At 41.4% G+C, this 16,368-nt stretch overlaps 1 protein-coding gene across 9 annotated transcripts in view; it reads right to left on the bottom strand.

Annotated features, from left to right (window-relative positions):
• Positions 1–16: 16 nt before the first annotated feature.
• SYTL3 (synaptotagmin like 3) overlaps positions 17–16,368 on the bottom strand; it is a 32,899-nt gene continuing 16,547 nt past the window's right edge. For 6 of the 9 annotated variants that reach the window (XM_083605809.1, XM_083605810.1, XM_083605812.1 and 3 more), the window contains 9 exons: positions 14,910–15,037; positions 14,273–14,410; positions 13,557–13,735; positions 11,031–11,133; positions 9,144–9,314; positions 8,425–8,551; positions 7,290–7,398; positions 4,988–5,193; positions 17–1,452 (listed from right to left, as the gene is read on the bottom strand). In XM_083605809.1, the coding sequence (XP_083461935.1) occupies positions 1,322–1,452; positions 4,988–5,193; positions 7,290–7,398; positions 8,425–8,551; positions 9,144–9,314; positions 11,031–11,133; positions 13,557–13,735; positions 14,273–14,410; positions 14,910–15,037 (1,292 nt within the window). In that variant the 3' untranslated portion in view covers positions 17–1,321. The remainder of the gene's footprint in view (positions 1,453–4,987; positions 5,194–7,289; positions 7,399–8,424; positions 8,552–9,143; positions 9,315–11,030; positions 11,134–13,556; positions 13,736–14,272; positions 14,411–14,909; positions 15,038–16,368) is intronic. The other 3 variants (XM_083605816.1, XM_083605817.1, XM_083605815.1) reach the window with 1 other exon arrangement.

Raw genomic sequence — 16,368 nt, 5'->3', positions numbered from 1 at the left:
ACAGAAATCATTGTAGTGATTGTATTATTAATTTATTTTATGACTGTGACATATCCTGTTTCCCTCACCCTCCATTTTATCACAATAAATTAAGTCCCTTGCATATCTGGTTAAAAGACCCTTAGATTTCCTTAGACACTAGGGAGCAGATGCCTGTTAGGGTAGATAATACTAAATTAATTGGCTCAACAGTACTGGGCAGCTATACAGTGGTAACTTGGTTTATGAACTTAATCCGTTCCTAAACTGAGGCGTGCTTTCTCTAATGAGACCTCCTGCCACTGGTGCATTTCCACCGTTCGACTTCCGTTCTTGGACCGAGGTAAAGTTCACAAACCAGGACACTACCGGTTTTGCGGAGTTCGTAAACGGAATAGTTTGTAAACAGGGCTATTCTTAAACCAAGGTACCACTGTCTGTGGAACTAAGCAAAACACCCTTTGTGGCATTTTCCAGTTAAAGAAGAAATAAGTGGTTTACAAAAACAACCCTCCAAAAAGGATACATGTGTGTGCTTGTTTCCCCTAGCCCAACTAATTACATGCATAGATAAAATGCCATACATTGGGGTTTTCTTTTACTTCTCTAGATTACAGATACCAATAAATCAAAGATTTATCTCAAACTTTCATTGGAGGAGTTCTGTTCTTTGACGCTGACAAGCAGAAAGAATAGGTTGCCCAGATGCTGACATATATTGGCTGCAGCTATAGGCGTCATCTCAAGTAATTGGTGCACAGTGCTGCTGAATTTACAGGCATAGCCAGATTGATTTAGGAGAACAAAGTTGAGACTGTCAAAGTAGAATAGAAATATGGAGAAAGAAAAAGGTTTGGGCTGATTATGAGAGAGAGAGAAGCAGGCAGCAGTGAAAATGAACAAGGGTGTTAAAGCAAACGTTCTTGCATTGCTTAGTCCTAGCCTTTGGAGTTTGCAAAAAGAGAGGCAACCATGAAATAGTTCATCAACAGCAGCATTAAATTCCCAGTCTAACCTTGCTATTGCTTGAATTGTGCCAGGAAATCATGCCTGCTGCTCTGGCTAAGATACGCAACTAGTTTCCCAGAGAAATAGGTGAACTCTAAATTTGCAGTTAACACTTCTGGTGTTTGTGGATCTGAGGTTCTTTCACACATGCACAGCCTGACTTGCTGTGAAGCTCCTGACATACACAGAGATCAGTAAAGCTGTTCCCTTCTTGTTCTTTTCATTCATTGTTTACATTTCTTGGGGTTAAAATAACTGGCATACCATACTTGTCTGAGCAGGCAATGACCAGTGCTACACATAGCTTTCCATATGTTGTTAAGGCAAGAGACATTCAGAATTTAAAGGCGGGAGCATTAGGATACAGTGAAAGTGCTAAGTCTGTCCATGTGTCTGGACTGCTGAGCATCTTTTCCCACTGAAGACATGCTTGGGAGGTTGCATCCACTGTACCGGTTGATGTTTCTGGAAACATAAGAAAGGGAAAGTGACTCATCTTGACTTTGTCCATTTAATAGCTCTCATTTTGTTAAGAAAACCTAACACCTCATGTCCTGATAGAATGCAGTACATGAATTACAATCAAGAATTAGGCAAAGGCTCCTCACATCTTGAGTTTCAATAGATACCATTATGTTTGCAAAACAGAGCATATCTGGGGTGTGAGAGTCAGACTAGCAGTTTCTTTGTTTATCTTACATGCAAACTTTGGAAACAGAGCAAAAAGTTCAGTCTACTCTTCCAACCCCCTTTGCAGAGATGTCACATCTATTTATATGTGACAAATAAAACTTTGTGCTTTAAACATGTTTACATTCTACAAAGCCCTTTCCTGAAACCATGTCCTTTGAAGACAGTACATTCAGAACCAGCTCTCTGAAATTTGTTCCTACAAAGTTTTGAGTACTGAGATTCAGGCTGCTTCATGCATTTATCTGGTCAATGGGTCTCTTTTGCATGGTGCAAGTACACAGTGGAAACACACACTCAAAGCAAGGGTCCTCAATCTTTTAAAATTCCAGGACCAAAATAATGGGAATCCCTGGCACCACAAAATATCATTTTGCCGGAGAAAAAACTGGTGATACTCAGTGAAGAAAAATATTCATGCACACTCCAAATAAGCAGAAGAAACGGGCAAACAAAAAGCAAGTTAAACAATAAAAAGCAGCCAAAATACCAGGGACCTCTCTCTCGCCCCCCCCCTTCCAATTAAACAACATGCAATCTGGGGTGTGGAAAGGAAGAGCGCAGGGCAGCTGGAGGCCTGCACTTCTCTTTCCAGCAAGATTTAAAAGCTGGAAAGGAGCTCCAAAAATGTTTTCAAAAGAAATGGCAGGGGGTCTGGGGATGCCATGATGCCCACGGGCACCATGTTGGGGGCTCCAGAATTAGAGTACAATTGGCCAGCTGTGTGGATCATTGTTGAGTATAATCTATTGAAAGATTCCTCTTGCACTATCTATTGTTATGAGTTGGTGGGTGCTAGACCACTATAATCTCCAGATCAACCAAACATTAGAAATTAATCAATGCTTGAAGTGTTAAGACAGACCTGTGTGTATTAAATTGTGTGCTGGAAAATGCTATCCCCTGGAATTAACAAGTGATGAGAACTAATTAAGATAGGCTAAATTTCCCATTTTTGAATTATGGTCGTGGAGGAGACTCTTGAGAGTCCCATGGGCTGCAAGAAGATCAAACCTATCCATTCTTAAGGAAATCAGCCCTGAGTGCTCACTAGGACAGATCATGAAGCTGAGGCTCCAATACTTTGGCCACCTCATGAGAAGAGAACACTCCCTGGAAAAGACCCTGATGTTGGGAAAGATGGAGGGCACAAGGAGAAGGGGACGACAGAGGACGAGATGGTTGGACAGTGTTCTCAAAGCTACTAACATGAGTTTGACCAAACTGCGGGAGGCAGTGGAAGACAGGTGTGCCTGGCATTCTCTGGTCCACGGGGTCACGAAGAGTCGGACACGACTAAACGACTAAACAACAACAACAAATTTCCCTTGTCCAGAAAATCATCTTAGGCTGGGGGTGGGGGTATGAGTCATTCCAAAAGCCAATGGATCAAATGAACTTTGTGTAAGATGGCAAATAGATCAACAGATAAAGAGGGCTTGCAGTAGCAAGAGTTAAGAGTGATGTCTCTGGGAAGTTATGTGTGCAGAAATTGAAGAAAAGCTGCAGGCAGGCAGAGAGCCATGGCTGATGTCTGACTCCTAAGATGCACCTATGGAGGAAGCAAGAGCCTCTTGAAGTATAATGCTGGGAACCCCTCCATCATAGGGTCAGGTTGTATATATGTGGAATTAAACCATATAACATAAAGGCACCATGTGCCTCATTCCCGAAACATGAACCTTCGGTAAGCATGCCTGGAACCCCTGGAATCTCGCACTGCTTGGCAATTGGGCTGGCATGTAACAATACCTTTATAACAAATGCAGTAGTTCTCACTCATTTACAAGAGATGTATACATTTTTAAATAAACTATCAGATTCTATGCAGTTTACGAAATGATCTTTTGCAGTTGAACTGGGTTTTGGAGTAGTTTGCTGGTCCTGCTATATTTTTTGTGTGTCTGTCCAGCTTTTAATTAGATGGGTCTTTGACACTGAGAAAAATAATGGCTTGCCACAGGGAAAGCTTAGCAGGATACAACGCCTGCTGCGAGCAATTCCAATTAGTGTTGCTAATGACGTGTCAGCATTGCTTTGTCCCTTTGATTGTTTGCCAAAGAGAAGGCTTTTATGACAAACTGAGGAGAGCCAAAACAAGGAAAAACAGAGAATTAATTCAGCAAGCAGCAACTAGGTCAGTGGTTCTCAACATGTGAAGTGCTTCCATAGTGAACTATGGGGGATGTTGGCGTTCCCCTGTGACATCCTCCTAGTATACTGTATGTTCTAACTGGGCCAGGAGGCAAAGTTCCAATGCTTGTGTTGATTGGCTGTGCCAGGGACCAATAGGGTGGCTATCAGTGTGTTCTCCAAAGCTTCCTTTTAAGGTAGTATGGTGGACTTACATGCCCTATTTCCTGTTTAAAAATTCATCACACAAAATGGTCCTGCTGCAGGGAGAAAATATCATATAATAAACCAGAGCATTCACATTAGTGTGTGGACTCCTGAAGCCCATCAGATGCAATTTTTAACTTCACCACTTTTTGAGGGAGTTATTATTTAAGTGAGGCTTCCAAAGGACTGAGCATCTGCATGAATGCTCCAGCTCATATGGTATCTCCTCAATGCAGCTATGGCAATGGGACTACTCTGTGTAGATATTTAAATGAAATGGGGCTGTGGATCTCTGGTCCCACTTCCCTTTCATGTATGTATGGGCAGGGTAGTTCACAAACTGAGCTATGAATCAAGTCACCCCTGGTTTGAATGTCATAAATTCACTAAGACCAAACTCAGACCCCCCACTCCTCAAAATGAAGATAAAACTGCCCTCTCTTTACATGGGTGCTGTACAAATTACAGGAAGATAATGTATGTGATATGCTCTGAACAGACTTGAAGCTCTGCATAAACACAATACTTAAGTTGAATTACTTAATTCAACACACGTGTTGAGCTGGGGTGAGGAACCTGGGGTCTTCCAGATGTTGCAGGACTCTTGAACTCTCAATAGCATACTCCAGCAACTTCTAGAGGGCTACAGGTTCCTCAGCCCAACCCACGACAGTCATTTCAAGCCTTTGAAAAATTATCTAACGTGAGTTGTGCTGTTTTCCTAAAGCGTTTCATAGCCATCATTTTAGTAAACCTTACAAGAGTTGTGCACTGTGTAGACTGATGATATTATACCATTACATTATAGATGGGGGAGAACCCAGTGAAGTCATAGCCAAGGCGAGATTTGATCTATGGAACTCCTAGGTCTTCTGTCTCCACCTCCTTTACATTATCCCTAATGCAACACTGTGCTATGTGGGGTGATTGCGATATCTCTCAGCACGAAAGTCTCATTTTTTCCACTTACGTTTTCCGAGTCTTGCACCGCCCAAGAACTGATCACGTAAACCAAACGATGCTTGATCCCAGACAGTTAAGTCCAGACAAGATTGCTGCAGCTGAGATGCGGTAACCCCATTAAAGACAAACAAGTGGTTCCATTGTGGCTGGGCTTGTTTCTTCAGCACAGGAGTCCTTTGTTTTAAGTCACGTTGCCCCAGGATGCAAAGGCAGCTTCCCAAAGAGAAAGTTAGAAACCATTCAGTGAGATTTATGACAGGGAAAAGGTGAGGGCACAATCCAGCTAAAGTTATGCATTTTCAGTCTCCTTGATTTCAGTGAGGAAGTTGAGCATGCCCCATTTGAAAGCAACAGGGACTTTAAAGTGCTCAACTTTGACTGAACTCTGCCCCTACTTTGCAGAACAAACCAGTATCTCATGGCACCTTGAAGTCTGACATTTATCGAGGCTTGAGATACAATTAATGCAGGCATCAAATGAAGCAGGCGCTAGCCTACAAAGGTTCATACTACAATTCATGAATTGTTAAGGTACCAAAATACAATGCCATTTTTTTCTTGCCACTGACTAACTAACGTAGCTACTCTTCTTGAATTACTTCAGGAACGTTTTATAAAATACCTTATGCTCCTTCAATTCTGTTGGTCTTTCTGTTTTTACCATAGGAGGCTTTGAATAAAGCAGGGGTAAGGAACCTTCAGTGCATGGGCATAATTAAACCTGGCACAGATTGCAATTTGGCCAGAGAGGCAGTTTTGCAGCTTTTCACCAAACCTTGCCTACCTGCCCTGCACATGACGTCATAAATGACATTGGGTGGGCAGATAAGGGCATGGCCACAAAAGAAGAACCATGAGCTTAACGTGAGCTCTTGACTGCTCCTTTGCATGTTGGGTTTACTGACAACATCAGTCAACTGATCAGTTGATCCCAGCCCATCAGGCTGTACTAACTGTACTAACTACCAGTACAGGGAGCCCCTTTGAACTTTGACAGGTGGGCAGGGCCTTTTGTAAGTTAATGCTGGTCCACAGGGAGGGGCCAGATGAAGCATCTGGTCCCTGGCTGGATCCAGTTTCCCCCTCCCGAACTAAGGTCTTGTCCCTCATCCATACACACACACACACACACACACACACAGAGAGAGAGAGAGAGAGAGAGAGAGAGAGAGAGAGAGAGAGAGAGAGAGATTTGTCTTCTTGACTTTGGCAGTTATGAGGCTGTACCATTTTGGGGCTGCTAATCACTACAATTCTTACTGGCCAGTATTACTGCTTCTAACCATTTCCCCAGGGGTAGCACACAAGGGACCTGCATGGACAGGTACCATTCCTGTGCCACAGTACAGTGCACATCATCCCCCATCTCTTGGCAAAAGCTCTTTGCCTTTCATGACAAGTAGCTTCAGGGGGATTTTGCAGTGAAAAGCAGCAGGCAAGAAAAGAGTTAAGTACCTCCTCATTCTACTGCATCATTAGCTATGCCCAATTGTTTTTCTTTCCTTTTTTCAAAGAAAGTGTCAGGATTCTGTTATACATGTTTAAATTGGCCAAACTAAGTCTGGGAGGAAGGGAATACCAAGGCTGTGAACAGTCTCCTCTTTATATTCTCCCATACAGACAAGGCCGGCGTGTCTTAGAAATGCATGTCTGCCAGCCTTTTGGCCAAAATCAGGACCTGACATGCATGGGACTAGAAAGGAATCCAGCCTCTGGAAGAATGAAGCTGCATCCTCCTGGCAACTCTCTTTGCAGGAAGAAGGCAGCTACATTTTGCATCACTTACAGTTACTAGCCAACTGAAGATTTCAACCTTGATCACACCTTTATCTTCAAGGCCTTTTTGGTGAGAAGGCGATGCTGCCAATTGATATAACATTCTTATCTTGTACATATTTTTACTTCCTCCATCTCAGTCATCTGTCAACTACAAGCTAACCACCATGGTCACTATATCTTTTTGCATTTTAAACCCAACTCACAGAATTGGACCAATCTTGGGCTCACTCTGTGATGCCCAGAAATATTCTGCCATGCAGATGATAATGTCTACAATCCAGCTATAGTTAAACAGCTTTAACGCCATCATTTTGACAGGAGATATTTAAGCCCATACTTAACTATTCCCACTGAAATGAGAAGAATTGCAAAGGGTGTACCAGTGGTTTGTTGAGCATAAGATTAAGCTGCACACACTTAACAGTTACCTGATTTTACATATAAGGTTTTCTCTTAAACTAACTTTCAAAAAGTTTAATGCATGATAAATAATAAAACAATTACATTTTAAACACCATTGCAAACCATACCCTTTAACAAATGTGTTCAATAGGCCATCAGGTCTTAGCATAGGCAAGTTGTGGGCTCCAAGAACTAGAAGTTGAAGCTGGTACTCAGGATGTGCTCTTTCTTCCATCCCTGAAAGAGGGCAGAAACCAGCAGAGAGTCATCACAGTGTTTAGGGTAAAATGTCTAGGTGCTATCAGCTGCCATTACTGTGAGCAAGGAGATTATGAAAAGAAGACCAAAATGCTACAATGTCTTACAGACTAACACAGCTCTCCAAACCCCCAATCTGCCATGCTAGAGGGAGGTTTGGAGTGGAAGTGTCCTTTCATATAGCCCCACCACTGGCAAGAGAGTTTTGTTGATGAGGAACACTCCAATGTGCCCTCCCAAATGGCAGACAGTGGAGATTCCAGAAACAGAGTGCTGCAGGAGTGTGGAGAGAAAGGGACGGGCTGGGCAGGCACAGGATGTGCTGGATCTTGAGCGGGCCCTGCTGCTGTCAGGAACAGTCCTGATCTGGGTCTCTTTGCTGTACCAGCCAGGAGCTGGCATAGTATTTTTCCTGACCCCACCCACCTTCCAGTGCCAGCAGTGAAACAGTGATGGCTAGGCTACTCCATTGAGACCTACTACTGCTAGTCAAGGGTTTGGATTGCTCCCTAAATAGTTTAGTGCGGGGACAGCAAATAAAAAAAAGTGGGTGCCTGCACCCACACACAGCACTCAGAATCACCCACTTTAGGCAGTTGCCTTATTCTGTCTGATAGTAGGGCAAGTCCTGTGCCAGAGATGAATTAAGACTAATGACTTCCATCATAATCCATAGAATCATCAACACTGCTAGAAGCCACATCACAAATGGTGAATGCTATGCAAGAGCTATTTGGCAGTCTAAATCCCTAGTGTGATAAAAACCTAAGACCCAGGGACAGAGGGCTGAGTATATGTGTTGTTGCTGTGCCCCATGACAGTCATTTTGTGTTTTGTCACACACTCCACAGCAGCCATTTTGTGACCGGTGCCTACAAACTTTCCTTAAAATTCCAAATATGTCCACTGGCCCAAAAAGGTTGGCGATCCCTAAACAAGTGAATGTCACTTTTGAGGACTTTACATAAACTGACACAGAGTTTTAATAGCAAAGTTAATACATACGGTGCTTTGTATTTTCTTTCCCATGCTCACCATATTGGAACTTGTTACGTAGGGAAGGTGAAACCAGCTTTGCACGCACCAGAAGTTCTCCACTGTACTGGAGTACATTATCTCCAGGCTTTTCGGGCTATACAGAAGTTGAGAGAAGAATACACACAAACATAGTTGACAGCTTGTGATTGCCCTGTGCCTTTCCTCTCTTCTCATAATTAATTCATATAATCACTTGTGATATTATTCTCAAATGATAAAACAGGTCAAGTCTGAAAGTCTACCTGCAATAATCACAGTTATTAGACACTAACAGGAATAACTGATCTCATATTTCAGTGACCCCATACTATAAAACTAAATAAGCAGCTAAACTTTCATCTAGGGCAAGACCACGGATCCATAATTTTCTTTTTGTTAAAAATATAGTGACAGGTTAGCAGGTGACTCGAGGTGACTCAGCTATCAGGATGAATGTCTAAAGACTTAATCAATTTCTTTGATGACACTATCCATCTCATTATAGTGGACAAAGTAAGTTTGCATCAGAATGTTGGGATTTAAAAGCATACACTGTATATTCATATACAAACATACTTCTCTCTCTCTCTCTCTCTCTCTCTCTCTCTCTCTCTCTCTCTCTCTTTGTGTGTGTGTGTGTGTGTGTGTGTGTGTGTGTGTGTGTGTTTGCTGGAAAATATGTAGCTCTAATACAAAGCTGGAGTCACCTTTGCTTTGAGTTGATACCAGTTGAATGACTGAGTTGAACTGTCTTCAAAATCCCAAGATTCAAATGGGATCACCACTTCTCCAAGGAATACTCGATGTCTAAAAGTTCCAGCATGCCATACAGATATTTGCAGTTGTCGAGTTTCCAGCTGCGAGTATTCAATCTTGTACTGTAAGCATCAAAAGTACCACAGTGCAATGCATAAGACTAACATATTTTTATGAAGTTGCAGCATTAAAATCTGCCAGATTAATGAAGGAATTCCCTCTGCTGTATAGCTATTAAAGATAAATGAGTGCTGTGCTCCAGTAAGATCAACCCATTGTGGTCTACTCACCTGGTGAGTCAGTTAATGTTTTAAAAGAAATCTGCCCATGTACTTAATCAGCATCAAAGCATGCAAATATATTCTGAAAGTTCAGAAATCAAGTACAATTCCCTCCCTCTATGATATAAGGATGAGTATCCTGAAACACTGCACTGATGCATCACAGCAACAGCTAGTGGTACTGACTTTTCATAATGCCTTTTAATGTAACAGTTGGATATTTTTTTTAAGTTAGCAAGTTCAAACAGCAATGTTTGAGACATTCATTGTGAAAAGAGGAAGCTGGCACAATAGATTTTAATTCCTTTCAACTTCATAAATATTCCATCCAAATCATGATTCACTTCCTTTAACCTTTGAAAGAAGAGACATTTGCTCAGGCTCTTAAAAGCAAATAGTTGTCCTTTGAACAATACACAACCTTATTTTGGTTAGGATTTTTTCAAGTGCAGTCTATATAGCTTTGGCCACACCATAATTCAGAAGACAGGCAGCTATTTTAATAGAGCTATTTAAAGGCCAGGCTGATTCTGATATATTGGAAATATATCAGTATACTGATGATACCCAAGCTCAATCAATCCAAGTTATGCAGTGAATCTGTGCAAGTGCTGTGGTGGTATCTGGAGGTACTAATGGGCTGGATGAAGGCCAATAAACTGAAGGTGAATCCAAACAAGATGGAGGCACTTTTGGTGGGAAATCGGGGAATAAACCTGTCAGGATGTGGTTAAACTCCTTCTGGAGAAGCAGGTCCATAACTTGGGGGTACTTCTTGATCCAGCTTTGTCACTTGAGACCCAAGTGGCTTCCATGGCTAGTAGTGCCTATTGCCGACTCTGGCCAATTCACCAACAGCGCCCCTTCCTGGGTCAAGATAGCTTAGCCACACAGTGGCCCATGTTCTAGTGACTGCTAGGTTAGACTTCTGCAATGTGTTCTACATGGTGCAATCTCTGAAGATGGTCCAGAAGCTGCAGCTAGTGCAGAATGCTGCCACTAGGCTACTCTGTGGTATGAACAGCCAAAAACATATTACACCTGTCCTTCAGAGGTTGTGCTGGTTGCCTATTCACTACTGGGTTCAATTCAAGTTACTAACGATAGCATATATTGACTTAGGTCCCAAACACTTAAAGGATAGCCTCCTCCTATATACGCCTATTTGGCCAGATATAGGGAAGGCCCTTCTCATGGCCCCATTGATGGGCACAGCCCCATGTATAGAGCTATAGGATAGGATCTTCTCCATGGCAATGCCTCAGTAATGGAACTTCTTTTGGAGATATGATTCACAATCTCTTCACAAAGGCATTCAGGTGAGGGCTGTGGGCCAAATGTTTATTTTAACCTACTGCTGAACTGTTTAAATGCTTTAACTGGGTGACTGCTATCAATTTTATATGTGGTTTCATCTTTTAGTTAAGCACCATTGATATCTCCTTCGCAGGAAGCTCTGCTTCTAGATCCACTAAAAGCAGGAGTTTAGCTGTGCACAAGAGCGAGGGTGAGAGTGGGGAACGTAGAAATCTGGATTATAAATGTTGCTTAGGGTACCTTTAATGTTTCTTGGAAGGTTGGATCCAATGTGTTCTTTTTCACAGAGGTCTTCCGTTTACTCTGAGAAGATTTATCAGGCAGCAAGCGAGTCTTGATGTACCTTGCAATCAGAGATGGAAACAGCAGTTAAGAGCCGAAGAAAGAGAGGGAGAGGAAATGAAACCACGTGCTTCCTACTACTTAATCTCTGTAGCATTTACTGATATATGTTTTCCTTGGAGCATTCTAGGCCTTTCTACATTATCAGCTTATTGTTAGCTGCACACATCAATATATATTCCCTCAAGCTAGCTGTTCCATAAATATTACATTTTCTGAGCCTTCAAAATGTAGTCTTTTGCACCTGAGGAAGAATAGAAGATTACCCCCAGCTACCACTGAGGGAATTCTTGTGCATCCATGATGATTTGTGCCTATGATGCTATTGGAGCAGTTATATGCAAACCCCCTTTTAATACTGCTTATGCTGCCAAATGTTTTGGGGCAGACATACTGCTTCATTTCCAGTCTTGTACACCCCATAGTTTCCTGCTGAAATCCTGTAACTTTTCGTACCACAAAATAACCCAAAGTGGTTGTTATTTTGTCCTGCTTTCATTGAGTTACAGTGTAAGAGGGCTCCTCTAAATGGCAATAATGCACACCCAGGATCACATTCAGTCAGTACAGTAGGAGACTCTTAATCTCAGGGTTGTGGGTTCAACCCCAACATTGGGCAAAAGATTCCTGCATTGCAAGGGGTTGAACTAGATGACCCTTGTGGTCCCTTCCAACTCTACAATTATGTGATTCTAACTAATAAAGCAGAATGAAGTGTGGAAAGTCCAGTATAAAGTCACCACTAATGCACATCTTTTTGCATCAGTGCCATGTTGCAGAATATATTCACACACCAGAAGCCACTGATCTGGAGGAGCTCTGATTTTCTTTTTTTTAAGTGTGCAGGTGCAGAATTCCCCGCTATTACTCAACTCAGCACTATCATACAAACCTTTTATTAAGCCTGCCCCCTCCCCTACAGATTTGTTTTTTTAAAAAAAAGATTTTCCCCTCAGCAATGCAAAGTCAATTTCTGAATCTGTTGTTATTTTATTTAACTTCCTTTTGTTCCTCTTTCTCCTATTCATGGCCATCCACACTTGCATTATGATCATCTTGATGGCCTGTAGGTTTGTATGAAGACCAAGTCCATTTGGAAGGGCTCGTTTGATCACCTGGCAATGGAACAGATTCAGCACCAAACCCTGGGAAAGTGTTAGGGCAGTTTTGAAATTCCAGAATGCTTTCCCCATTCTGCTCAAAGGATGACTTAACATGAAGCTCAAGTGCTACTCATTACACACATGCTTCTTAAAAAGCAAAACATCTTGCTTTAATCCTAGCTTTAGCATAGTCAAAGAGTTGAAAGGGCTCTTGAGGTTCAACATGACTACAACCTTGCAATTAAAGTCAGAATCTTAAGCACTTATTCCAGAGTAAACTCCATGGAACTCAGTGGAACTTATGCCCAAGTAAAAATGTCTGTGGCTGGGCTTTCAAGCTCTCTGGGCTTAAACAATCCTCAAAAAGATACGTACTTCCAGGAAAGTCCAGGCTAGACTCTACTTGATAAAAATCCATTTCCCTGGAAGTAATTTCTACAGTTTCACTTCTTAAAATCATTACAACAGCCTGTAGCCCCCTGATGGTCAGTAAGAGTTTGCAGTGAAATAAACTTCTGCAACTACATCCAAGCATACCTAGAAGTGACTAAAATATCTGCATTGATCTGTAACCTCTCTGGTTTCTGAACAGCATGGGAAATAGTTGTTTTCCCCTTCTGCTTGATGTATGTATGTATGTATGTATGTTAACTATGAGGGACGTGGGTGGCGCTGTGGCCTAAACCACAGAGCCTAGGGCTTGCTGATCAGAAGGTTGGCAGTTCGAATCACCATGACGGGGTGAGCTCCTGTTGCTCAGTCCCAGCTCCTGCCCACCTAGCAATTCGAAAGCACATCAAAGTGCAAGTAGATAAATAGGTACCGCTCCGGCGGGAAGGTAAACGGCGTTTCCATACGCTGCTCTGGTTCGCCAGAAGCAGCTTAGTCATGCTAGCCACATGACCCGGAAGCTGTATGCTGGCTCCCTCGGCCAATAAAGTGAGATGGGGTCCCTTTTATGTAAACTATATAAATAATCTACCTATTTTCTTTTAATTGACAGAGGGCCATAACACAGCAACAAAAGTCTATACCAAACAATTTCCCCAGTCTGGTTCCATTGTCCAATGCAATTTTTAAGTGTGAACATCCAACATAAATATTCTTGGTTGAAGCATGACCCACTTTGCCTCTTGTCCTTCATACAGGCTTTAGTTGTCATCCCACCTCATCTTTTTGGTAGCCATTTATATGAAAACTGAAAACCACTCCAAAGAAGGAGGGAGGGATGTTTGCAGGAGTCAAAGCTTCAAGCCCCAATTTTACTTGTATCAGAATTTCATGCCACAGGCTTTGGAAAGATAAGCCTAGACAAACTTACGGATTGCATTTTTTCTTTTTCTCCTCTCCATAAGCCAAGTTCTTGCAGGCTCTGATATATACCTCTAAAATGCCAGATTTGAAGAGATATCTGATGGCAACTTCTATCTCACCGCTGACATCAGCTTGCTCAAAGTTGCCAGCCTCAGTGCAAGTGCTGTTAATGCTGAATAAACTACCCTGTAATGAATAAAATGAATACAATGAAAAAAGACATAATTGCTTGCTCTATAGGGTTAACAGTGGTGCATGATAATGTAAGAGCCTTGAAATATTACAACCATCTTCATTTCTTTAATAACCACAACTATTATTATTGTTATTGTTATTATATTTGGACTCCACCCATCTGCCATGTTTATCATAAGATTCCTCGTGTTTCTGGAATTCCCCAAAGATAAGCAATATGTTGTCCAATATAGAACATCACTGCATTTCTCTGTGAATTTTCCACTGTTAGATTACAAGCAGTGAATTGCTAAGCTTCTACAATCTAACACAGTGACAAAAAAACTGAGTTAAGGAAGAAATGTGTGTGTGTGTGTGTGTGTGTGTGTAAGTAATATCTATAACTTTCTTAAATTATTTTTCTATAATTTCCCCCCTTAACTGAGTTTTCTGGTCACAGAGTTTTTGGTTAAGAGATACTTTTCCCTTAAGCTGTTTGCATATTTCCTTCCGTAGTGAACATAGGATGAAAACAGGATCACTACTTACACTTAGTTTTCCTGAAGAAAATAGGTCACTTATGGCACTGGATGGAATTAACTCTTCACTGGATTTCCTTTTGGCAGCAACTCCATTGACACCTTGATCTCCACTTACGAGCTGTTGAAGACTTGGGGCATCATTTACCTGTAGAGAGATGTACTAATGGGTTTCTATTACTTTCCTCAATTAACTGTTCTCTGAAAATAGCTGCCCACTCCAGCAAATTGCAGCAGGTACAAGACATGCACTCATGCAGTGTATTCTCCCATTTCAAAGGATTTCCCCATGCACTTCAATGGAGGAACACAGATTTGCAAGGATATTCGTTTACAACCATGGTTACCCCTCCATTAAAGTTCATAGGGCAACTTGCAGTTCACATGGACACTTCTTCTGATTTACATTCACTAGCCTTGGGGGGGATCATTGGGAAGGGAAATAAAACAAGTAATTCCTAATTATAAATCATCACAATCAAGAAAGGAGAAACTATGTGTATTTTATTCCATTCAAAGAATCTTCTGTGTTTTCCGGGAGCAGAATTAGCAGAGTTTACTTTCAAGTGCAGAAAGCTAAGCCCCGTGTGTATATTTGCTTGTAAACAGGCCTTTAAAATATACTGAATGTATATCCAACTGAATACCCTGGATGAAATATCAATGGCAGTGTCAGACAGGCTTCTCCTCTCCTTCTTTGGATCCATTGCTTGCCCATAATCTGTTGTTAGCAACCCTTTCTCGGCTGTCATATCATTCTGGGACTTTGATATTTCTAGAATTAATAAAAGGAGAATTAAAAAAATAAAAAACCCATCAAACATACTCAGTTTGTTTATGAAGTTCATCTATGGTCTTGTACACTACTTTGTACTATGCAAAAGATAATATTAGATTCATAACTGAAAGCATGGCTGATATTTATGATACAATGAACACACAAAATTGAGGTGTGAAGGAAGGGTCAGGTTTTCAAGACCTGATATAAACCTACTAATAAAGAAATCAAAGTATTGCAATCAACTGGGAATGTACAATACCCATATTTCCCCTAGGATTAGTCCCATATAGGTGAATAACATTATTTCATTGTATGTAATACTGTCCTTGTCACAAAGAATATCAGAGACTACATGTCATTTTGATACTGGAAGACAGGGCCTTGAGCGCTTTTAAGTCCACAAAAGAAAGGAAATTCTGAGTCATGTCTGACTTATGAAACCATTCCATCATTACCCTTTATAACAATCAATATTTGTTTACTCATTGCTTGCAGTAAATGGCCCATGAGACACACAAACAGTTAAATCAAACCTGATCGTCTCCTGTAGGAAATGAAACATGTCTGTTTAGTTATTATTCACTGTCTGTGTCCATAAGGTGAGGGGCAGCTGCTGTTGGAGCAGCATATAAAAGCTTCTGCTTAGAGCCTCTCCACAAAAACACAAGGTCAGCTATTGTTTGATGCTCTGTTGACATTTCCAACATGGGTGATACTGGAAAAGAGCTTAAATATACTGAAGTATAAAATGCAGAATTGATTACAGACTGTTGAACCAATGAGTGGGAGAGCTGAAAGTGTATAATTTACAGGACAGCATTGGAATTTACATTTGAAGAAACTGGCTGCAACACATCACATTAGGTCACCTCAGCTTTGAACACAACACAGCTAGAAGTTAGTCCCATTTCAGTGGAACACGGTCCTTTCAAGAAAGGGGTTCTCTGTTACTGACAACTTTGATGCACAACAAGTCTGGAGTACTGAAAACAGGAATAATGCTAACTGTCATTACACTGCAGTAGTACCTACTGTAAGTTTTCAAGTTACGCATAGGGTAGTTATACATATGGGTCACATTCAGTGTTTTTCTAAAAAAAAATGCTTAGGGGTACTCTCATTTTCCTACTCATATTGAAATACTGCCCCTCAATGAGGCCAAACCTAGATTCACAAAATATTTAGGGGTATGAGTACCCCTGTGTCCCCCCAGAAAAAAGCACTGGTCACATTGCATAGAGGTTTTCAACCTGTGTTCCACAGAGCCTGGGGTTCCCCAGAAGTTTATCTTAGATTACTTGACCAATAAATAAAAAATAAACCCC

This window comes from Podarcis filfolensis (genome assembly GCF_964270895.1).
Source record: "Podarcis filfolensis genome assembly, chromosome: 3".
Taxonomy (NCBI): domain Eukaryota; kingdom Metazoa; phylum Chordata; class Lepidosauria; order Squamata; family Lacertidae; genus Podarcis; species Podarcis filfolensis.
The sequence above is the reverse complement of the archived record's forward strand: the minus strand, read 5'-3'. Positions and strand labels throughout refer to the sequence as shown.